Raw genomic sequence first — 23,318 nt, 5'->3', positions numbered from 1 at the left:
CCTTTCCTTTTATAGTTACAGCCAAAGCCAGTGGCATCAGGGAATCTCCTCCTCCCTTTAAATTTCCCGAGACCCCTTCACCTCTAACTGCTGTTGTGTCTAACCCCCCCCGCTGCATGGAGTCTGGGACCCACAGTAACCAGTCTTATTTACAGTTCCACAGATCCGTCTGCAGAGAACAGCCCGGAGAAGGTGAAGAGCAAGGTACTCAAACACAGCCTTTTAGTTACTCAATGTAGCATATGTAGTTTTGCCAGCAGTCATGCATGATGTGCCCAGCTGGTGTTATGTCATGTCTGTGAACCAGGCGTAACGTTACCACATGAATTCATGAGTAAATATGGCTGTGTGAGCTAATTAAGTAAACATGGGAATGTGAGCTAACTGAGAAAATGTTGCTATGTGAGCTAATTGAGTAAATATGGCTATCTGAACTGGAAGGCATGGAAACGTGTTGAAATCTGGGGCAGCAGTGTAGCGCAGCGGTAATCAGCAGGCCTCGTAACCCAAAAAGGGTTTCCCCGTTCAGTTCGGATCACAGGTGGGCCACTGCTGCGGTGTCCTTGGGCAAGGCACTTAACCCAAATTGCCTTTAGTAAATACCAAGCTGTATAAATGTATTAAATGTTTGCTATGTAAGTCGCTCTGGATAAAGGTGTCTGCTAACCAAGGCAATGTAGCTCTACAATAGTTTTTTATAAACAGTGTTACCTTGGACTGTTAGAGCCATGTAATAACAGTGTCTCTCTGCTTTTATGTGTTTCTGTAGAAGTATCTTTCCTGGCCACATTTCTTTTCTTATTCTTATTATGTGGTATTGTATCTCTTTTTGTCCTACAACTGTGATCAGTAAAAATAGCTACAATGGCAAATCTTTCTAATCAATAGAAAATTGCGAAGAATTTCACATGATCGGTTTAATTGCATACAGTCATGAGAGGCTGAATGAACACTATTCAATCAATATTTAAATCCATATAATAGCCATTTTGTGCAAGACTCCATATTCTTTTTCTAGAGCATTAATTCAATTTGTGAAGGAAGTGCAGTACTGTAGATGGATGTCTGCTGCATTAATTTTAATGTAGATAGTTTTTAGATGAAAAATTGCACAATAAAATTCACTGACTGTTCCACAGTTAGCACCATGTCATGATGAATGTATTTAGTAATTGATTGCTGACTGGGTCTATGGTATGACTGATTGCATATGATTTCCCTCTTAATCCAATGAATAATAACTTGTCTGGGTATCCTCCAGCAAAAGAAACTGAGGGTGACGGTGAAGTGGGAGAAGTTTGAAATGTATCAACAGGACAGTGACATTGCAATGACATGGAATGGTCCGGATACGGAGACATTCTTTCTGGTGTAGGCTCTCCATCTTGACAGTGACACAGACTGCTAAGGCTTTTGTTTTCTCGTTTCACCCACGGCCGCTTCTCCGCCAGTCAGAGCAAAGGCTTTAACATTGTCGGCAGTGTCCTTGAGTGGAGAGAAAAGCCAGCTCCACTGCTACAGCAGCGCATAAGCTGCTTTTTGGATTGCTCGGTGGACAGCCACCAACCGAGGCCGACCGGGTGGTAGCCTAATCCCCCCAAGGACGTGAATCTACGCTGGCGACATGTCTCTGGCATCAGGTAGCCTTCCAGGAAGCCGCGCTGCCAGTTTGTGAGCGGAAGGTGTGCGGAAGCGTGTTCGGGGTTCACATCCGGCCGCTTTCATCCAGACGTGATGGAAAGAGACACTGAGGGTGTGTGCTAACGTAGCCCAGACTGTGTGGAGGAGTCTGAGGCCTGTCTCACAGTTCTCCCTGGCTGAGGAGCGGCCTCTGCCATACCTGTCACTGCGCAGCTGCCGCACAGCCGGTGACGGTGGAGCGGCCGAGCAGATCCCGGTTCTGAGCGGCGCTCTGCGCGATCGGCGGGTTGCAGACGGCCGGCGGGGGGGCACGTCCTGCCGAGACGGGGCCCCCCGCCAGCACGCCGTTCAGCATGACTCAGCGTTTCCAGAAAAACTGCAGGGGCCGGGGCCAGTGCAGCAGCTGAGCCAAAGCTACGAGGCCCTGAGCTGTTACATAAGAGCCTGAAACCCCTGCACCTGGACGGCTAGCGTGAATGCTAATATAAATCGCTGGACATCTAGTACAGCCCTGAGTCGTGAACTAATAAAGATCAGTGTGTGTGTGTGCAGAATAACCTTTCTTTTGCTGGACAAGGCCTGGGAAGGCATGTTTATTCATTACATTCTGGGGTAAATTTGCTGTGATATAATTCTGATGATTTTGAAGTCTGGATCAGGTTATCGATCAAAATCCACATGTTAAAAATGCTGCATACAGTAGCTTTAAATTCAATGAGCAAAAAAAATTGCTTGCTGTAGAAAAATACACCGTGCCCTCTGATCTCTTTAGAGGCTTGTCAGGGTGTGTGTCAGATTAAGGGAGGTTTGGAAATGAACGGGTGATTGGCGTGTGTCCTCAGAGCCCCGCCCTGAACGATGACTTCAGCGCCAGCAGCGCGAGCTCGGCGGACTTCAGCGGCTTGCTGGTGGAGCAGAAGGTTTCGGGCCGCTCTCAAACGCCCGTGCTCTCATCAGACGAGGTGAGAAATTGCACGCCTGCACACATCCGCTGACTCACTAACATCGCCTGTTCGCAGCTTTCCCACAGCCAAGTGTGGTATTATGGGACAGAGCCATTTTTAAAACTATACATCTAAAACAAAGAAAAAACTATCATTGGCTGTTCTGAAAGCTACAATAAACGGGTTTCCCAGTGATATTAAAAGAGTTCATTTAACATTGAAATCAATGAGTGACAATTGCAAGTCATTGAAAAAATTGTGACTTTAATGGGGTTGTGGTATCAACTAGGGTGACATAATTCCATACAGCAGCAATGGCACCATCAAAGATCAGAGAATAGTGTAGACTTTCAGCACTGGATTAGGTCCAGCCAGTCTGGTTCTCTATAATCAACGTGTACACTAGGGGCCAATATCCAATACTGTCATATATCGCAGTATTTGTGTGACCTCACAATGCTGATGTGTCTTTCTAGGCTTTTCTGTAGTCATGCAAACTCTGCTCTAACATTAAGTTAGTGATTAATATTTTGACTCACTGTACTCGCCCCATCTTCTTCCAGTTGATGAGGTGTGAGCAAGGGGATGTGTGGTTCCGTAGTGGAGATCTCACATCAGGGTGCACGCTGAACTGCTGTCACTGCCTGTGATCTGCCTGCATCACACTGTTTCAGAGGGTGGGAGAAGTAAAGACATGGTACAAATTCCACCTTTCCCAAGACAACACGCAACATTACTATAGCTAACTGGCTGGATACCTAGCAGGCTAACCAAGGTAAGGTAGGCGTTTACTAGGTAGCAAATGGGTAGAAGACAGTTTTAAAATTTTGGTATTGCCCAGGTGTAGTGTACACAAATGCATGTGGGAATGAAAGCTTGCATGGATGCGCTGTAACTTCTGTGCAAGTGAACACAAACATGTTTGATGTTGTTTTCACCGCACAATGAAACAGACCTTTGCGACATAGTGAACGGAAGACATGTTTGTGCAATGCAGTCCTTTGAAAAGCAGGAAGTGATCAAGGAGAGGGACGCTCACCAGAGCAGCCATGCGCTCCTCTCACCCAGCCACAGACATTGAAAGAAAGGCGGGCCACAGTTCTGCACACCGCTGCTTTTACCAGATGCAAATGAGCCGGCCTCGGCGGAGAAAATTGTTTGACGGACGTTCGGCGGATTGCTCACCTTTATTGCATCCTGTTATGTTTTCCGTTTTCATTAACCCAAACTTTTTCCCCACGGCCTTTTTTCCACGCGGCGCCCATCAGAGCTTGGAGATGATAGGGGACGAGGTGAGATGCAGCAGACAGCATGCGCGTTCGCTGTGCCGTCAGGGGGCTGACGTATGCATGCGCGCCTCGCTCAGCCGCTGGCGGCAGCTTCATTTGCATCGCGCCGTGTTTTGATGTGGAGTTCGGGGGCGGTTTAACGCGCAGAACCTCGGGGGCAGCCTGTATTGCCTGCTCAGAGCTACCCGGCTTGACGTGCAAGTACCGCGCAAATAGCATGAGGGATGTTCGTGTCCTCCCTGTAGCAACCTGCTGTATCTTCATTGGCATGATGCATGCTGTTGTGTTTTAAAGGGGCGAGGGGGTGTCAGGGTCGTGAACCATGGGTCACTCGTTGAAGACACGTTGCAAGGAGAGCACACCTCAGACTTAGATTTAACTGACCCTGAAGTGGGTAACGAAGCAGCACTCATGCAGGGCTTATGCGCGCCCCTGGAAAAACAGATATAAGGTGTTGTAAGGTATCATATGGTGACATAAGGTGTATAGAGACCTCAGAGAATATAACAGAACAGAATGATTTAGCTCCAGAGCTAAAGCTAAATGGCAACGTGCTTCTTCAGGAAGAGGGTATTTCAAGCACAGAAATAACGAATGGCCTTGTCAAAAGTTTTAGGTGTGCTCTCCTGTCAATTATTAAGCCTTGAAAAAGCAAGCCATTTTGAATGTGTAACCATCACTCCTCTGTGTCCACGTGTCTGCTGCGCTGTGAAAAGATCCTGGACGAGGCGCATTCTCCCAAGCACCACCACTGGCAGAACCGCAGCGTGCTGGAGTGGAACTGCCAGCAAGTGTCCCGCTGGCTCATAGGCCTCAACCTGGAGCAGTACGTCCCAGAATTCACTGCCAAAAACGTGGACGGGGAGCAGCTCCTGCAGGTGGACAGCAGCAGCCTTAAGGTAAAGCCGGATCGTGAACAAGCTCTGGGAACACAGACAAGTTCAGCCTTCAGTCTTTGGTTTGAATGTTCCATTCCAGAAAGTGAGTTTTAAATGGAAGGTCATGCACATACATGTGTGCTGTACCTTTGCTGACTGCGGTTCATGTTAGGTCTGTTTAAGTGATGGATTGTTGTTTCTGCTAGAAAAACACCTCCAGCAGACACTCTGAAAGTCAAAACTAAAAAACAGTTCCACCTTATAAAAGTCAAAAGTAAACAAATAATAGTTTTAAAAAAATGCAAATTTAATAGAATATTTAAATTGATATTAAAATGAAGCCAAGTTACATTAAACAGTTTGGCCTGGATGGTTGCAGTTCATGTTAGATTTGCTTAACTCAGGGTTTTGTGTTTGAAATTGTACATGCAGCCCCATGTTGCCTAAGGAAATTTGGGTCATTCTGTATTATTGCCGCTACTTGATACTGCTTGTTTTCAGAACTTGTATTTTCTAATGCTTTTCAGTCCTCAGGATAAGGGCATTTAGCAATCGTGCAATAATCATAATCACCATCATAATGATAATAGCAGTTCTGCTACTGCTACCACTGCTGCTATTAATAATAATGATGATGACGGATGATGAAAATAATAATAGTAATGGATGATGACGATAATAATTTTAATTTAGTAGGTACACATCAAGTGTGAAGGTTGTGTTTGGAATGGTCAGAGCAGTACTTTTGTTTGGCTTGGAGTATGATGAAGGGATTGCACCTGGCCGCGGGCCAGGGTTGTTGACCGCCTGCGGGGACATGATAAACAGAATGAAGAAAAGAGGGAGATGGGGTGGAGGAGGGATGCTGTGAACAGCTGACGCTTAAAGGAAGTAGAGAGTGGGAGTTTCATAGTTGTGAACAGCATTGCATGAACCGTGTCTACGGTTGGTTAATGGCATAGGGATTGTCAAAAAATTCTCCTCCTGAGTCTTCATTTGGAACATCAATAATCGTGGATGATGATGGTAGTAGTAATGGATGATGGTGAATCTTCATTTGGAACATCAGTAATCATGGATGATGATGGTAGTAGTAATGGATGATGGTGATTGTGATGATGATGATGATTTAAATAATGATGATGATTGTGATAATGAGGATGATGATGATGAGGATTACGATGAGGATCATGATGATTATTGTGATGACGATGATAGGGATTATGATGATGATGATGCTGATGAAGATTATGAAGAGGATGATGATGATGATGATTTAAATAATGATGATGATTGTGATAATGATGATGATTGTGGTAATGAGGATGATGATGATGATGAGGATTACGATGAGGATGATGACGATGATTATTGTGATGATGATAGGGATTATGATGATGATGATGATGCTGATGAAGATTATGAAGAGGATGATGGTGATGATGAGGATGATGATGGTCGTAATCCAGCGTTCTCCCCTGTGCGTGCAGGCCCTGGGCGTGGCGTCCTCGCAGGACCGGGCGCTGATAAAGAGGAAGGTGAAGGACCTGAAGGCGCTGATGGAGAAGGCGCGGCGGAGCCGGGAGAAGCTGGAGCGGCAGCGGGAGAAGGCGCGGCGCAGGGAGCTGGAGCAGCTGCAGAAGAAGGCCCGCAAGGCCGGCAGGTCCTCCAGCGACCCTACAGAGGGCGCCGCCGAGTGATGCTGCCGGCGGGGGGGGGGGGCCCCATCAGGGAGAGCGAGCCGCCCGTGACCCCGGGGCAGCGTTCTCCCGGACGTTCGGGAGACCGAACGAGGACCTGCGTGAATGACAGTACAGGACGTCACTTTCAGAGGCCCCTGGGGTGTCAGCTGGACTGGACTAAACCAAAACTCCCCAGGCCAGCGGAGTGGAGGATGGCGGGGGGGGGGGAACGCGGAAAGCTGCCTTCATTTCACTCGTGCTTCAGTTTGTGGAACGGTTTCAACCTTTTTTTTTTTACACGTTTTGGTTTGTTTTACCCCAAATTCATCTCTGTTTGCAGTATTCTGTCACTCAGTCTGATCTTAAGACATTCACACTCAACCTCATGTCAGCTTCATATGGGTCTATGGTGATCGTCTTTATAAGCTGTACTTCAAGCACCTTTAGGCATAATGTTATTGTAAATATATACATATATATATATAAATATAACAGAAGTCTGATGTGCCATTTTTAATATGAGGAACTTGTCTATATGCTGTGCAGATTTATTAAATCAATTGCTTTGTGGAAGCACACTAGCCCATGGCCTGGAGCTCATAGCCATTCCCGGACTATATTTATGTTACATTGTTTCAATTCGTTTGGCTGCTGCTTCCATCCAATCGGAACTAGAGAAACTGGAAACCTTTTCATGCAGCTGGGACTGGAGTGAAGGCAAGTTCCTGCTGGAGTTCCAAGCGTCAGAGCATCCTCTGAGCGTCCGCACCTGTCTCGAGCGAGCTGCTGCTGTACTGTGCTGCATCTGTGTCCTTGGGATGCTGTACAGTACGCTGTCTGGAGGAGAATGACATCCCAGCATGCAATGCTGTGGAAAGGGCTGGGTTTGTGACGGGACACCCAGACAGCGCATGGGCGGCAGAGTGGCCTGGGATCGGACAGGGAGGGTCAGCTCAGAGATGGACTACCCATACCCTACTCGTGCCACCAGAACCAAGAAACTCATCCTTTCCTCTCTTCATAGGAGACGATCCCTCTGCTTCAGTTCAGGGGCCGAGAGCCTTGTGGACAGTGATCATCCATGTGTCGGGCAAATACTGAAGGACAATGGACAGTGGGCATTTCATGAATGGAAGACATACCAAACAGCACTCCCGACGACAAGAACACGGCACTCTGAAAGTGCAGTTTACCTCTGTCGCTTTAGCAAGCTCCGTTTTGAGTTGTTTTAGGGCTCCGAGTATTCATGGGAATCCATTTTGCCTTTGGAATGGTATATTCTCTGGGACACAGGCCCCTGTGTGCAGTGTCCCAAGTACCTCATTACTCAATCCACCTGTATATATATATATATTTTTTTATGTTTGACCTGTGAAAAGCACTGAAAGGAGCATGGCGTGCAGCAAGGTGTGGTTGCGTCATGTTCCGCACTTGATTTGGCTTGATTTGGCTTGATTTAGCTTGATTTAGCACACCGTCATTTGTTGTGGGACTCAGTCCTGTGCAGGAAAGATCCCATTTCAACAGGAAAAAGAACATACCCACACAGTTCAAATGCCCCCAGGGGATTTATTGCAAAAGAGAACAACATTTCAGTCTGCATGGTTTCCATCAGACTGAGAGGTTGAACCTTTGTTCTTTTGTTTGCAGTAAAAAGATAAATAGAAGTAAATGCAGGTATGCTACTTTTTCCTCTGTTTTATGACCTTTTGTTAACCTGCACCTGTGCCAGTTATCAGATGTGCACAGGATTTCCTGTTTCCTTAAGCAAAGATCCTGTCTCACTCTTTTCACCTCAAAGTGTTTGGTCAGGCGGTGTGCTCTGTTAACGGGTTCATGCATTCCACACACCGTACCATGTGTTGTTGTCCCTTTTTTTATCGATCTTGCCTAATCGCGCAGCGATGAGGAAGCGCTCTGTAGGCATTAAAACATTTCAGTGTTCTTTGACATTTTTATAGTGCACACAAGTGAACTTTAAGCCCTCGAGGTTAAGTGTCCATGGCTGTTTTGTTTTTCTGCCAAGGAACAGTGTCATGCTTGTGTTGTGTTAACTCGCATCATTGTGATGTCCACAAATGCATGTTCATTTTTCCCTTGTGCATGTGTTAGCTGGTAGCTTCTCAATTTGTCTTTGGTTGTCTGGTTGCACTGGACATTTTGTTTGTTTGAATTGAAGGCTCAGGTTTTGACTGTAAAGGCTAAAATGTTGTGTTTGTTCATTAACCTCTTACAGGATTGACATCTGGAAATTTGTACAGGGTAGGCAAATTCTTATTCAGCAGAGACACTGGTCTTATGCACAGCCTTAGATGCAAATTTTATCCTTTTTTACTTCATTTTATTTTGAAGCATCTCTAAATCGCTTATGAATAGTTATGGAAATAGTTATGGAAATTTCATAGATTAGCCCCCGATTGTGCCTAACTTTTGTTCATCTCTATTTTTGCTAATACCAAATCATCCCAAGAACTGATGTTTGAAATGCAATTGTGATTAAGAAACTGGGTATTATTTAACAAAACCTAATATTATTAAGCATAGTGTTTGTGTGTACACATAATTTGAAGTCCTGTTGTGAGAAACGCAAGTACATCCCCGCTTTCGTGGCAAATTTTATTTCTGTACCCTCTCCCCGAGTCCAGCAAAAACTAAGACTTGAAGAACAAAAACCCTGGTCTTTATTTTATGGGCTGAGAAGGCTTTTATAAAGAGTTTATGGTGCAAGAAAGAAAGAGACAAATTCTCATCAATTTCTTCCTCACACAATGGCTCGATCTCGCAGCCTCAAGCACTGGAACAGAACGTACTCTAGATGTCCCAGAACTCCAGTCTGTTGTCGGATAGCACTTGATGTATTTTGTAAACGCAGAAAGCAATATAACCTCGGAAAAGCCTTGTTTTATATTGTGTATCCTCATTGCGGGGAACATGTCGAGGGCTACGTAGTCTGTCCATGTAAATGTGAACGGGGGGTAATCTCAGCTGCTGATCAGGTTTGATAACAAAGATGTACATAGCACTGCACTCTCACATCGTGTGTACAGTATGTGTTGCATTTTGTTAAATATTTTTCGTGACCATGTCTACATAGGCCTCTGTTGAGTCTCACCACAGTGCAGTTTGTCCTTAATTTGCGTGATGGATTTATGAAACTGTTTTCTTTTCTTACTAAACATTTATCATTCATATCATGTTCTCATCACGTTATGTAAGAAATAAAAAAACAACAAAAAAAAAACAACAATGAGACACTTGCTTAAATCCATTACTCCAAGTTGAGGACAGGATGCATTGTGGGTAGGCAGAGGCCATTTGGTACTACTGAAATGTTGAAAGGGCAGCTAAAGGTCGCACTGGAAGAAGTATAACCATTGTAAAAAAAAAAAAAAAAACACTTTTGCAGTATAAAAGTATAAAAACACTGTTTTGGAGTGTAAAAACACTTTGTATGGGTTCGTTCTGCAGTATCTTGAGTTTAACAGTAGAAGTCAAGCCAACGTAGGTACAGCCGGTACAAATAGCATGTGAAAGATCCTAGCTTTTGTTTGTATGTTTTCTTACATCATACCTGCATGAAGGAGCCCTAGGTGCCAAGTCTGTCCCGACAGCACTCCGTTCTGAGTTTGAGTTCAAGTGCCCATTCCGTTGTTTACAGACGGTGGGACTCAGCCTCTGATAGGCCTGCGTTACCCTGGATCCTGTTGCTTTGTAAATACACCTTACACCAATGAGTATCCTGTCAGAGAAATACAGTGAAAGTTCATTCCAGACTGGCTGTGCGAGTCTTTTTTTTTTCCGCTTTCCCCGCTCCGCGTTGCAGGTTACCGTGAAGGGCATCTCTCCTGCTGGTGCGTGACTGCAGCCGCCACGGTTAAACACACACGGAGAGTGTGTGAAGGACAGTTTCACCACCTTAATATGTCTCACAGAGAGCTGCTTTCTGGCTGAGCATGCTATGTGGACTGGGGAGATGCTGAGGCAAATCCTCTTGGCTCCGTTGCAGCAGGAGCATGTGATGATGCATTACCATATTCTAATATGAATATGAACTAAGAATATATATGAGCTGTTTGAAAAGAGGAAATAAACATACAGCTGTAGATGTAAATCAATTAAATTATTAATGACAAAGAAGGTAACACTGAGGCAATGGTATCCGTTTGAAATAAACGCAGTATCTCATGTAAGTAGGGCTAATGCCACAGATACCTACTATATGCATAGCATATGTTGATGTCATTAATGTAAACAGCTCGGAGAAGGAGCAGGTATACAGGTGTACACATGTCAGAGGCCATATAGGGTCTTGAGACAGAAACCACTGAACCAGACGGGAGCTACAGTCACTGAAGCAAATGTTTTAACACATCTGGAAGGCCCTTGGTTACCATCACTACCCTGAATGAAATGCTCAAGAATGAAAATCAAGTTGAGAGGCGTTGTTATGCTGTAATTTTGGCTTGCATGCATGCATGACTTAGTCAAAGCATGGTTAAGTGGCCCTCAATGTACCATACATGAAATTCACTGAGTACCTGATTGGTCAGTAAATTCGGCCTCTTGAAACTTGATGGAGGAACAGTGACTTGTAAAATATGCAGCTAAAAGCATTTCCACTTGAATTTAGGACCACTCTAGTATCCAAGGTATTCCTTCACTGATATTCAAAGCATGCAGGTGATTTATTTCCACTCTGAGATATACAGTGCACAATTTCAGTTAAAAGCCTATAAACATGTTTTACCAAGTAGAAGGTTTAATCTATCTAAATAAATAAAAACATCTGATTTTTTATGTGACCCGGCATAAAAAGGACTGGAACGACAAAACGCAGGAAGAATTCTCGGATGTAACTGCAGCATCTGCAGTCAGTGACAGTGCCCTGCTTTTTAAGCTAAACACCAGTCGGCTCTGCAGCAACGCTTCCGTCTGACTTTATTGCTGGCATTGCTGAAAGCCTGGCTCCCTGCTGGCTGAAGAAGCCCAGACGGAAGCTTGTGCCATCCCCGAAGCCTGCCTGCTGCAGACGCTGTGCGAATTTATCCCAGAGCATCTTACATCTCAGCGTGAAATGGCATGTCACATCCGATGCGGTATAATAACAGTCCCCGGCTCTCCGCAACAGAATAAACAAATGTAACCTTACAGGAGAACATTTTCTGAAAGCTTGATAAAGAGTAATTTGTCTCTCCACCAACAGACGTCCATACGTGGGCAGCTGTGCCTCAGGCACATTAACTAGAGGTGATGAGACATAACAGGGCACAGCTATTTAAAATGGATCTTAACGATAAGAATCCAGCTGTCAGACAATAGATACAGCCTGATTAGCATATGGCTGCAGCAACACTGGAACAAAGAACTCGGTTCCGGAAAGGCATAGGATATAAAATTATGCTATAGTCGCTATTTACAGCAGCAAAGAGAAAGGTGATTCAGGGGGATGTTGGAGAAAATTGAATTCCTGAGAAGGACACTGATGAATAAGGATGTAAAGTGCCCCAGTGTTAAGGCATTTTGTAGTGACGAATGTGGAAATAGGCTGATCATTTAAGGAGCAGAGTTACTGTCATCTCACACACTTTGTTCAGTGTAGATATATCACCCACAAGTGCTAAAATACAATACAAAATATAACATAACACATTATGATCTCAATAATCATAATAGAACAAGTGTTTGACTTTCAACCAGTCCCTGATAGTATTAACAGAATTTCATGAATAATTTTGTGGGGCATTCCAAAACATGAAATAAATATAACTCTTCACTGCCGTCTGTGACTATATAGGCCCTTTTAACCACTAGAGGGCATTAGATCACAACATATTTAATTATTGACCTCAAAACACTATTATTGAACAACAAGAATTTCCTAGCAACATTTTTTAATTACTCGAATTCCAATTCATATCTTTTGAGGGAGTATGGTTATTACAATATTCTCTCTTTCACAAAGTCATATGAATTTAATGTTTTGTATATTTGTTTTACAGCACAGTACAGTACTTGTATGACACCGAAATTCAAATCTTTCCCAGACTGCTGAGGGCGATGGCGATGAGAAGAGCCTAGAGGAGATAAATTTCACAGAGTAAGTCAAATGTTACTGTTGCCATATTGGATTTATTTACAAATTGAAAGCTGCCTTTGTTCCAAAACCATCGAAAGTATTGACTTTATATTTAACTTACATGCTGCACTCATAACGTAAAATAATTTTACATTTTTTTAAAATTTTCTTAACTGCTCATAAACTATTATGTCTGTTTTAGTCTTTTAAAGTAGTAGGCAGTATCCACACATCAGAGATTGTTACTATGGGAACCCTTCCGCGTGGTATTTGATTGACCTGACATACGACATGTATAAGGAACGTGAGAGAACTCTGCGACTGAGCTCCGACCCCTGTTCTCCTCGCACAACTAATCACCAATTTCATTACCAGTTGAGCTAAAGGCAATTTGCCATTTACCACTGAAAGCTCTGTTACCTGGTACTCTTACCGTACTGTGACAACAAACATAATAAGACCTACGTAACTCTTTCTTATATGATTATACACATTAAAATTCATTACCACTTATATTAAATGCATTGGGCCTGCAATGTCAGAATCATGCTCTACATCAATTTGCCATTTATGAGAACTATATCTAGCTATGAATTTAATGGCTGTGAATTCCGTTATATAGGCCTAGGTCAGCGTAGCACGTAATAGATTCATCGGTGTAAAGGCACCCTTAAAATAAAGAGCTACCCCTTTACCGAGTCATTTGACAATAAGGTTTGGAAAATTGATATTTCATGAATTTTAGAATGGCCTCGTGCTAAACATCCTTTGCATAAAGTTTTAGCATGATCAGCCAGGCTACAGATAACTTAACAGGGCTGCCGTGGACCAACCAACGTACAACGTTTTTGAAATGGCAATAATGTAATTTAATATTTTCAATATGCGTTCTACCGTTACCCCTTTATATCCCTGAGAAATAATGCGGCGCATTGTTATAATTATATCCAACGACCCTCGCAAGTATGTCGTCTGTCTCCATAGCAGTCGTGCCCTTCTCTGCCCTCACTCTCTATAAATAGCCTGACAAATATGACACTGCAGTGATTTTGTTACACACTGGCCGGATCCCTGCCTTCACCGTGACGCAGCCGAGTTCAGTTCGAAGGACCCCACTTGTGCACTGACTGCGCCGAATTCCTGCATGCCCATGTTGCGGCAGGTCGGACATGCAAGGTTGGGTCAAGCGGGCCGAAGCTGCAAAGACGATGAACTCTCGGTTCCTGATGGCGCTGCAAAGCGACGACGCCGACGACGTGGAAGAGATACTGCGCAGCAGTATAGACATAGACACTATCTTTGAGGTGGAAGACAGAAGCATGATCCTGGCTTCGTACAAACAAGGTAAGGGCGGAGAAGAGAGCCCTTTTCAATCGCCTGTTTCAGACAGCAGTCGGTCCAGACGCTGTGAACTGGTCAAGGACAAGAACTGCGACTGCAACACAACCGTTGACGTTCGTAGGCTCACGGCCAAGAAAGCGCGACAAGGATAAACTATAAAAGTCACCACTGGGGGGAGACAAACCTCTTCCAAAGTCACAGGCTTCGATTGGATTCTTTCCCAATCTTGCGAGTATTTTCTGCATGATCAAGAAGAGGGTACATTCGGTATGCCTGACTGTTGTTTGCGAATAACACCCCCTCCCTCGCAGTTTTCTCAAACCCATATGCAATTAACTTTCCCCGTGCAATTTTCACACAATGTAACCAGTGAAGGGAAAGCATTATATATATCGCGTAGCTTCTCTCCTGTTTTTATTATTATTTTTATGGTTCGCTTTTTTAAGGTTATTGGTTGCCTGGATACAAGCTGGAATCCTCTTGGGCCACGGGTCTCCACGTGTGCGTCATGTATAACTCTGTGGCGAGCGCGCTGGTGCTCCTGCAGAACGGTGCCGCGGTCAACCGGAAGCCCAACGGCAAGACCCCCCTGCACGTGGCGTGCGAGGTCTCCAACAGCGACTTTGTCACCCTCCTCCTTAGACACGGAGCCCGAGTGAACAGCACCTCCTTGAGCGGCCACAGTCCACTGCATTACTGCATCACCAAGGAGTCATTTCCCTGCGCAAGGACACTCATTCGAAAAGGTGTGCTGAACTCTAAGCTGAATGTATGTGCCTATTCAGTGTGTGTGTGTGTGTGTGTATATATATATATGTGTGTATGTAAAATGAGATTTCTAGTGTTGTGGTGTGGTGTAGTGGTAAGGAGGAGGGCTTGTAACCGAAAGGTAACACACAATTGCCTCAGTAAATGTCCAGCTGTATAAATGGATAAAACTATGCCTATGTAAGTCACTCTGGATAAGAGCGTCTGCTGAATGATAATTTAATGAGATTGAGTGTGTATTGTGTCAGTGTGGTGGTGTTTATTAGTGCTGTGGTGAGGATTAGCAGAGTGTGAAATGCACTCAGAGGAGAATGCATTTTCACGTGCTCTCGTTGCGCCGGGCCCAGGGGCGCAGGTGAACAAGCGCAGCGAGAACAGCGAGGAGGACACGCCGCTGCACACGGCGGCCCGCTTCGGCCTCCCGGAGCACATCAACCTGTACGTGCGGTACGGCGGCTCGATAAACGCGCCCAACGCGCACTCCGAGACGCCGCTCATCACCGCCGCCTTCTGGGCGTTCAACCAGCGCGAGCAGGTATACAGCGAGGACCACCACCTGGTGTGCCGGATGCTGCTGGACCTGGGCGCCACCGTCAACCTGCAGGAGGAGGACGACAAGACGGCGCTGCACAAGGCGGCGTGGAACTGCGACCGCGTGCTCATGCAGATGCTGCTTGAGGCGGGCGCCGACCCGCGCCTCATGGACATCAACGGCTGCGCGCCCATCCAGTACGTCCTCAAGGTGGCGCAAGTGAGGCCCGCCGGCCAGCCCGACGTCTGCTACCAGCTGCTGCTCAACCACGGGGCGGCCAGGATATACCCCCCGCAGTTCCACAAGGTACCCCGGCACGGCTCCCTGTCAGTAGCCCAGTTTAGATTTCGTCGCTTGGCAGACTCTGTTATCCAGAGCGACTTGCAAGGGAGCTAAATTGCATGTAACGATGTCGCATCATCAACAGTACGCAGAGGAAATAATAGAACACCTGTCCACATCTGAACATGTGCCAATCCACACGGTGCTACAATAACCAGTGAATACAGAAGTCTTACAATAATAGCTTTCATTGGGTGTAGTTTTACCCTGCAGAACTCAAGATGTTCTCATAAAAAATGATCAGAAGCTAATTTCACTGCTATTTAACAAGCATGTCTAGTAAAATCAGATTTAAAAAAAACAATTGAATGTTTTCTCTGGCAAAAAAGCATCCAGCACAGAATCCTTTATAAGGCTGTTTCACCAATGCCTGGTATGTCCAACTGACGACTTTCCCCCAGTTTCATTTTCTCATAGAGCCACTCCTAACATCCTTAAGACTCTTTGACTGGGAGAAATTGTCAGTGCACTTAGAACCCAAGGCCATCTTTTATGCCACAGTGACCATGTTGCATTCACAGAAACATGAATATTTACAGTAAACAGTCACTACCATGTGTCAAACCATGCAACATTTGCACTACTGTCAGCCACTCTGTTATCTTTTTCTACAATATATAACTTTCTATAGGTGCTCCAAGAGTGCCATGAGTTTCCCAGGGCAGTTGAAGTGCTGATAAACTCATACGAACATATCAAATCCACAAGGAAATGGAGGGCTGCTATTCCTGATGATTCGTACCAGGTAATCTATGTTCACCAGGATTCATTTCTAATGTCATCACTGTTTATATATGTTAACTGTTGCAGCACATTACATAAAACAAATGAAATTGAATTGATTCTGTGGCTTCCAGTACTGTTTAGACTCATATGCTAAGGTGCGGGTTACACAACTTGTTGAGCGCCGAAGCGCTTCAACATTTTTTACAGGACGTGTTATGGAAAGAGCTGTGTTCAGAACCTACTGATCTTGCGGATCCTGTGTTTTGAAAACAGGTCCCTGTGTTTATCGTGCGTTTTCATCTTCCTCTGTTTTCCCAGCGACACAAGGAATTCTACGACTCCATGTTCGCCGTCTGCGACGACAGCCCGCGCTCCCTGCTGCATCTGGCCAGGTGTGCCATTCGGATGCGCCTGTACAACCGGTGCCACAGGGGCATCGGTCAGCTGCCCATTCCGCCCGCCCTGCAGAGGTACCTGCTGCTGGAACCGGAGGGAATCATCTACTGAGGGGTTGCGCCTTCATCTGCTCGGTCTGTTCTTGATGAACATCAAGAAAGGGACCATTTTGAAAAAGTAAATAAATCTTTCACTTCCCCCCCAGCAGGTTAAGATGCCACATACAGTTGGCTTGAAAGGTGCCTGAAAGCACTTTAAGAGAGAGAACTGTCTCGCTGAAAATTCGCTCCCCCGAACTGAAGCGATCCGCCTGCAAAGTTGGCCTTTTGTCTGTGTATGGTAAATGCAATTAGCGCTGTAATTAAACGAGTCTGGAGATGGTAATAATGGGGAGAATGCGAATCCATTTCAGGCAGGTTATGAGTGGGTTTCATCCGATTTAATGCAGTCGGATAATGTCGCGGGGTGCGCTCGTGGCACTTAAGGGACATGCCCTGAATGGGAGAAGGTGCCTTAGCCATTAGTCCTTTGTTAGCAAGAGATTCCAAATTGCACCTTGAATACTTAACCATCAGCTTTTCACTTTAAAACTCAATCAAGTCGCATGGAAGTAAGAGACTTTCCCTAACAATACTGGCATGACACAATGCAACTCCTACGCTCCAAAGGAGAAGATGATGTATAACCCTCAGAGTTTTCAATAATTTTTTAGGTTAAAACTTTTTTGTGGTAAAACAAAATGCACTAATGACGCGTACTTAACGGATGACCGTGCCGGTCAGGACCGGTTGGTTCTCGGTCACTGAAACGTGACTGCTGTGAAGTATTCACCTGAAAAGCCTCCAGTTGAGCTGGTCTCATCTTTTAGCAAAAAGGTTGCCACGTTTGCCCTCTCATATAATTAATCCAAAGCTTTTCATTGTCGTCAGTCCCTCTTAAACAAGGGTGTTTTAAGAATAGCAACCATTGGTAGTGCTTCCCACGTAGCGCTCACAGCAATCCGGAATTCTCTCAGTTCTGCTCACACATCTTGTCTGTAGTCTGTTTGAAGTCAGGTGACTGATGACCAACACATGACCTCGGTTTCCTCCTCCCCAAAGCACGCCTACCACACTACCAGTAGAAAAACAAGTGCCCGTATCCTGTTATCATATGCATCTGCAATGTTCTGGCTCCTCTGATCTTGCTGAAGATTTCAAATCAGTGGCTTCAGACTGGGCAGCCTAGATTAAAAAATAATGAAATGCTCAGTGCTGGTATATGTTTCCATATGCGACCATTCTTTGACTGGCAGTGTATGAATTGTTTTGGAATAAACACAATGTAAAAAGTTAATGCGTAAGTACTCTCACTTCCTTCCTGTTTGCATACAGACCCCACCATGCACTATGAGCGCGACTTGGTTGCATGCTATTTACCCTAGCACACGGCACGCAGTAGAAACTGCGTGTAAACTGTATCTACCATTTGCTTGAGCATTTAGTCTGTCTCTATGCATGTTAGTGTTCAAGGGTTGTTTCTAAACAATGAGAAATAATGCAATTTGCAAAGAGCCATGGATTCTGGAAATTGTGTGAGGGTTGCCATGAGGTTGGTTGTTATTTCTTGAAAGGTACCCTTTAAATGTCACGTGACTATGAAACCACCACCCGCTGTAATTGTCTGGTCTGAAGAGGGCCATGTGACTGTGGCTGGGTCAGGCAGCTATGGTGAAATTGTTAATGCTTAATAACCTTTTCATGGCCACCATTTTCTTACCAGAGATAAAAAAGCATCCGACGCAAGTTAGCCATCTTCATTTATTTTCAGTTTTTCTCCTCTCGACGGGTGAGGGCAGCGTTCCCAGCTTTGCCGAGAGAACCTGTCTATTTAAAACCAGCTATCATGCAGGAGCCGTTCCCTCCTGGGCCGGGAGCAGCTGGCATGGTGATCGCCCGCCGGCAAAAACAGAACCGCGTGCAGGAAGTGACCGCTCACTCGCATACGAAGCAGAGACCTTTTATTTCAGAGGGGAGCTCGGGCTTTCTTTTCTTTCGGATGTTGGGTTTAGTCTGAAGCGTTAATTATGGGGGTGTTGCAAACGCAGGCTCCCGCCCACACAGTGACATGGCAGCTTGGCGATTGTCTTGTCAAACACGGGCTGGATGCGGATCTCCCCGTCCGGGTCCTCTGCATGGACACCCACTCGTCTGGAAGCAATGACTCTTCCAGACCAGCGACCCTTATCTCCAGTTGTCATCAAAGGAGATCTCTGGGGGGGGGCGGGGGAGTTGGTCCTCTACACCCTTGTAAGAGAAAAACTAGTAAACATCTCAAAACATTACACCAATGAAGATACTGAAGGCTTAATTATTAGTTTTAGTACTGGTGTTTTTTGGTATTACTAGCAGTAGTGGCTCCAGCAGTATGTAATCTGACACCCTTGCCCAGTGCAACTCAAAACACATGGCTCAAGTACATTACATAAAGCAGGAGCAAGGACAAAAACACATCTGAATGCACCCTGATTGTATGACATATTCAAACAGGAATCTGATTAACATGCAGGGGACAGCGAGTGACTGGCCAGAGGCGTACCGCACTGCCGGAGCGAAGCAGGCACCGCACGGGCCTCGTGGCATTTAGGAGAGGGCCGCTTTGGAAGCCCATAAATGGGGTGGCCCTCGGGGGTGAGGGAGAGGTCGCCGGGACGCCCGTCGCGCGACGGTGTGAATGAGGACCGGGCCGCCGTGCGGGACGCCCCGTCGGATAATACCAGCCGCGTCACGTAAGGGAGAACAGTGTGTTCTCTCGACATGGACTCCTTCCAGGAATAGGCTCTGGGTGTGTGCCAAAGTGAGCTCTGCTTTTTGAAAACAAGGGCGGGGGGGGGGGGGTGGTCGACGTCAAGTTGGGTCGTGAGGAACCCACACAACAGTGAGCAGGAGTTACAGTATTTTCTGCTTCTGCAGTCACTGCAGACATGTTGAAACCTGCTTTTAAAAAAGTAACAGGAGTGCTATAGAGTGCTATACAAGCATTTATTTCAATGCATGCATCTTGTAAGACTAGAAGAAGTTAACATTTATAATGAACATTTAATGTACTGAAGCACACATATCTCTCTCGTTCTGCTACGATGTGGTACAAGTTTTCAGCCGTCGGAAATTCCACTCCTTTTGGATCAAATGGCTAGATCACGGTTTTTATCTGTGATCATTTCTTCAGATTCTGATGCAATTTCATGTGAACCCATTAGCACACACCATTTGCGTCATAACACAGTTCCAGTTTCCAGTTTGACCAGATAAATGTGAATGAAATTAAACATTTGTTCCTGTCTATCAGTAATAAAAAAGCTCCTGGTACTGATGACGTGGATGGGAAATTGATGGGAAATGGGAAAATTATTACAGACGTTATTGTCAGTCCGATTTGCCTTATTTAACCTAAGTGTAAGTATGAGTGTATGTCCACTAGCTGAAGTGATTCCAGTGTTTAAAAATGGTAAACACCCCTTTACTGTCAAGAACAGCTGCCCCTTAAATTGGCTGCCTCTTCTCAGTAAATTGCTGGAGAAAACAGTGTTTGACCAGATTAGAGATTGACAGATTAATTTCAGATTAATTATTCTTCTAACAAGAGAACTATGGACTTCCAACGTGGTTTTAGGGTAGGACACGTGACACATGTCCTGCACTAACTGAGATGACAGGTAACTGGCTTAAACAAATGGATAATAAGATGATATTAGCAGTTGGGTGATTGAATTTTGGTGCAGCATTTGATGTTACTGATCATTATTTATCATTGAAAAAACTCTCCTCTCACAATTTTGCACCATCCACAACTTCATGGATAAAGAGTTACTTATCCAACAGAACCCAGAGAATGTTCTTTAACAGAAGCCTCTCAAATGTTAGACATGTACGATGTAGTGTACCACAGGGTAGCTGCCTCAGGTCACTATTGTTTTTTCATTTATACCAGTGATCTGCCACTAATCCTGCCAATGCAAGCTATGTATGCTGACAACTTGACCCTATACATACCAGCTGCCACAAACAATTCACTGTTACTCTCAACAAACAGTAACAGTCAGCACCAGAATGGGTGATCAATGGTAAACTGATTTTAAATGCATGCAAAACTAAAAGCATTTTGTTTGGTTCAAGCTGTTCTCTGAAAGGTGTTTCACATCTGTTGAATGTGTACAGTAATGTGGCCATTCAACAGATGGATGAGACAAAACTTCGTGGTATGACATTAGGTGATAATTTGTCATGATCAACAAATATTAAAATGGTTGTGAAGATGGGGAGCAATGTATGCTATAAAAAGATGTACTGCCTACGTAACACTGACGTCAACCGTGCGAGGCATTCAAGCACAAGTTTTATCCCATCTCAGCTACTGCCCTGTTACATGGTCTGGCACGTCTTGTCCTGCACTGCACTAAGAGATCCAACGTCATGCATACCAAACTCTCTAGGCTAAAAGTAGAAGATACATCAATGGCCTCTCTACGTGTACTCATGAAAAATATGTGTGCATCACAACTGCCAGTTGACCTATATAATCAAATGATATACAGCACTGACACACATACACTATATGGACAAAAGTATTTGGCCACACCTGTTTTTCAGGGTTTGGGCTAGGCCCCTTATCTCCAGTGAAGGGCAATCTTAATGCTTCAGCATACCAAGACATTTTGGACAATGCTATGCTTCCAACTTTGTGGCAACAGTTTGGGGAAGGCCCTTTTCTATTCCAACATGACTGTGCCCCAGTGCACAAAGCAAGGACTATAAAGACACGGTTTGATGAGATCGGTGTGGAAGAACCTGACTGGCCCGCACAGAGCCCTGACCTCAACATCATCGAGCACCTTTGGGATGAACTGGAACGGAGATTGCGAGCCAGGCCTTCTCGTCCAACATCCGTGCCTGACCTCATAAATGCTCTAGAGAATGAATGAGCACAAATTCCCACAGAAACACTCCAAAATCTTGTGGAAAGCCTTCCAAGAAGAGTGGAAGCTGTTATAGCTGCAAAGGGGGACCAACTCCATAGTAAAGTATATGTATTTGAATACAATGTCATTACAGTCCCTGTTGGTGTAATGGTCAGGCGTCTGAATACTTTTGTCCATATAGTGTACATCACATACTTCACATATATCACATACAGCACATACCCCAACAGACACGTTAAAATGTTCTCTTCACAATCCCCAGTACAAGCACTGATTTTAAGTGATGTTTGGTCACATTTAGAGCAATGCTCACATGGAACTCTCCTCCATCAGAAATCCCTACAGTAACAAGTATAAATGCCTTGAGAACACTACTTAAGAGATGCCCTATAGCATGATACCCCCCTCCCCCCATCCAAAGTCACAATGATGTGAATATGCATTGTACATGATCAGTGTTATTTCCTCATTCATATTTTCGTAGCTCTGTGTTTTTGCTATTTTCATATTTTTTAGAAGCTTAGCAGTTTTGCCTTTTCTGTTGCTATGGCTATGTATGCTGTATGTCATGTTATGTCTGTTTTGTGTAGACCACATGAAGGATAGCTGCTGCATTAGCAACAGGTGATGGAAATCCTAATAAACTAATGAACTAATAAACACACAAAAGAGCTTGACAGGCAGGATATTGAGATCAGGTTTCTTTATTACAGGTTCTCGAGGGAAAACACATGGCTATCAACATAGCAGCAGGCGCTTTTTACAGGACAGTGTGGAGGAGAGGCCTAATAATACACAGGCACTGAAGCAAAGGAGCAGGAGTATTACACAAACACACACACACACACACACACACACACACGATCCTTCATCTCAGAATAGCTCCCACAAGGCCTTTAACAGCTCAGCTCCTGTGAAATGCACTCATAGTATCTGCAGGCTATGCACTGGCCTACACCACCGGAGTTTCGCAGCATGCAGGACTTGCAAGCGGGCGGGCGGAGCAGGTACAGGAAGTCACGCACACCACCTGCCAGGGGGAGCGCGAGGTAAAGCGTGAAGCGTGGCGGAGTTGTCGGCGCTGTGGAGGGGACACGGGTTCAAATCCAGGGATGAGGGATTTGCGGCTGAGCTACTGAATCACTCAACCCTCAGACGTCCTTCAATCCAGAGCATTCAAGCAAAGCGTAATACATTAGGATGGTTATAACATTATTGCCATTTCATAATAATAATCTAAACCTGTGAAAATCAGCATCATTCGACATAGCACCAAAATGTAAGGCAGACCAAGGGACAAGCAAAGTAAAGGCAAGAGGCGGCTTTTCTTATGACTAAACAGCGATACTGGGCATATGATGTATGTAGCTTAACACAGACATGTACTCTACCCTGCTATTCCCCTCATGATTACAGCAAACACGAGGGACACGGATTTGATCGACCCGAATGTAGCAACCTTGGGTCACGTTTACATAAACATGCGCCGCCCTCAAGGCGTTAAAACGAAAGCGTGACAGAACGCCATCATCCTGAGATCCCGCGACTTAAAACAGATGCTGTCAACCACCAAAGCGTGAAATTCTAAATGGCACTTCAGAGTTCGTTTTAGTCTCAAACCATTGGTTAAAATGCATGTTTAAAAATACTCCCTAGTTAAAAAAGACAGCTTCACTGAATTAAAGATTAGTATGTGTACACCTTGTTTTTAATCTAACAACTATTGCTGATATTACTACAAGTGAT

The 23,318-nt window shown here is 44.8% G+C and overlaps 2 protein-coding genes across 3 annotated transcripts in view; both read left to right on the top strand.

Annotated features, from left to right (window-relative positions):
• Positions 1 to 8,458, top strand: part of ppp1r9a (protein phosphatase 1, regulatory subunit 9A) — a 50,094-nt gene extending 41,636 nt beyond the window's left edge. For both annotated transcript variants that reach the window (XM_036555566.1, XM_036555567.1), the window contains 5 exons: positions 156 to 204; positions 2,484 to 2,603; positions 3,854 to 3,877; positions 4,591 to 4,773; positions 6,243 to 8,458. In XM_036555566.1, coding sequence (XP_036411459.1) covers positions 156 to 204; positions 2,484 to 2,603; positions 3,854 to 3,877; positions 4,591 to 4,773; positions 6,243 to 6,452 — 586 coding nt within the window. In that variant the 3' untranslated portion in view covers positions 6,453 to 8,458. The remainder of the gene's footprint in view (positions 1 to 155; positions 205 to 2,483; positions 2,604 to 3,853; positions 3,878 to 4,590; positions 4,774 to 6,242) is intronic.
• Positions 8,459 to 13,595: 5,137 nt separating this feature from the next.
• On the top strand, positions 13,596 to 17,805 carry asb4 (ankyrin repeat and SOCS box containing 4). Its single transcript, XM_036515993.1, has 5 exons — positions 13,596 to 13,854; positions 14,298 to 14,597; positions 14,967 to 15,457; positions 16,125 to 16,238; positions 16,538 to 17,805. Exons 1-5 carry the CDS (start codon positions 13,680 to 13,682, stop codon positions 16,724 to 16,726), a joined length of 1,269 nt encoding a protein of 422 aa, XP_036371886.1. The 5' UTR covers positions 13,596 to 13,679; the 3' UTR covers positions 16,727 to 17,805.
• Positions 17,806 to 23,318: the final 5,513 nt, after the last annotated feature.

This window comes from Megalops cyprinoides, chromosome 21 (assembly GCF_013368585.1).
Source record: "Megalops cyprinoides isolate fMegCyp1 chromosome 21, fMegCyp1.pri, whole genome shotgun sequence".
NCBI lineage: Eukaryota > Metazoa > Chordata > Actinopteri > Elopiformes > Megalopidae > Megalops > Megalops cyprinoides.
This window is presented reverse-complemented; position numbering and strand designations above follow the sequence as displayed.

Coding starts and splice junctions, on each gene's coding strand:
- asb4 (XM_036515993.1), top strand. CDS start 13,680: ATGCAAGGTTGGGTCAAGCGGGCCGAAGCTGCAAAGACGATGAACTCT. Junction 15,458..16,124: donor ACCCCCCGCAGTTCCACAAG/GTACCCCGGCAC, acceptor AACTTTCTATAG/GTGCTCCAAGAGTGCCATGA. Junction 16,239..16,537: donor TTCCTGATGATTCGTACCAG/GTAATCTATGTT, acceptor CTGTTTTCCCAG/CGACACAAGGAATTCTACGA.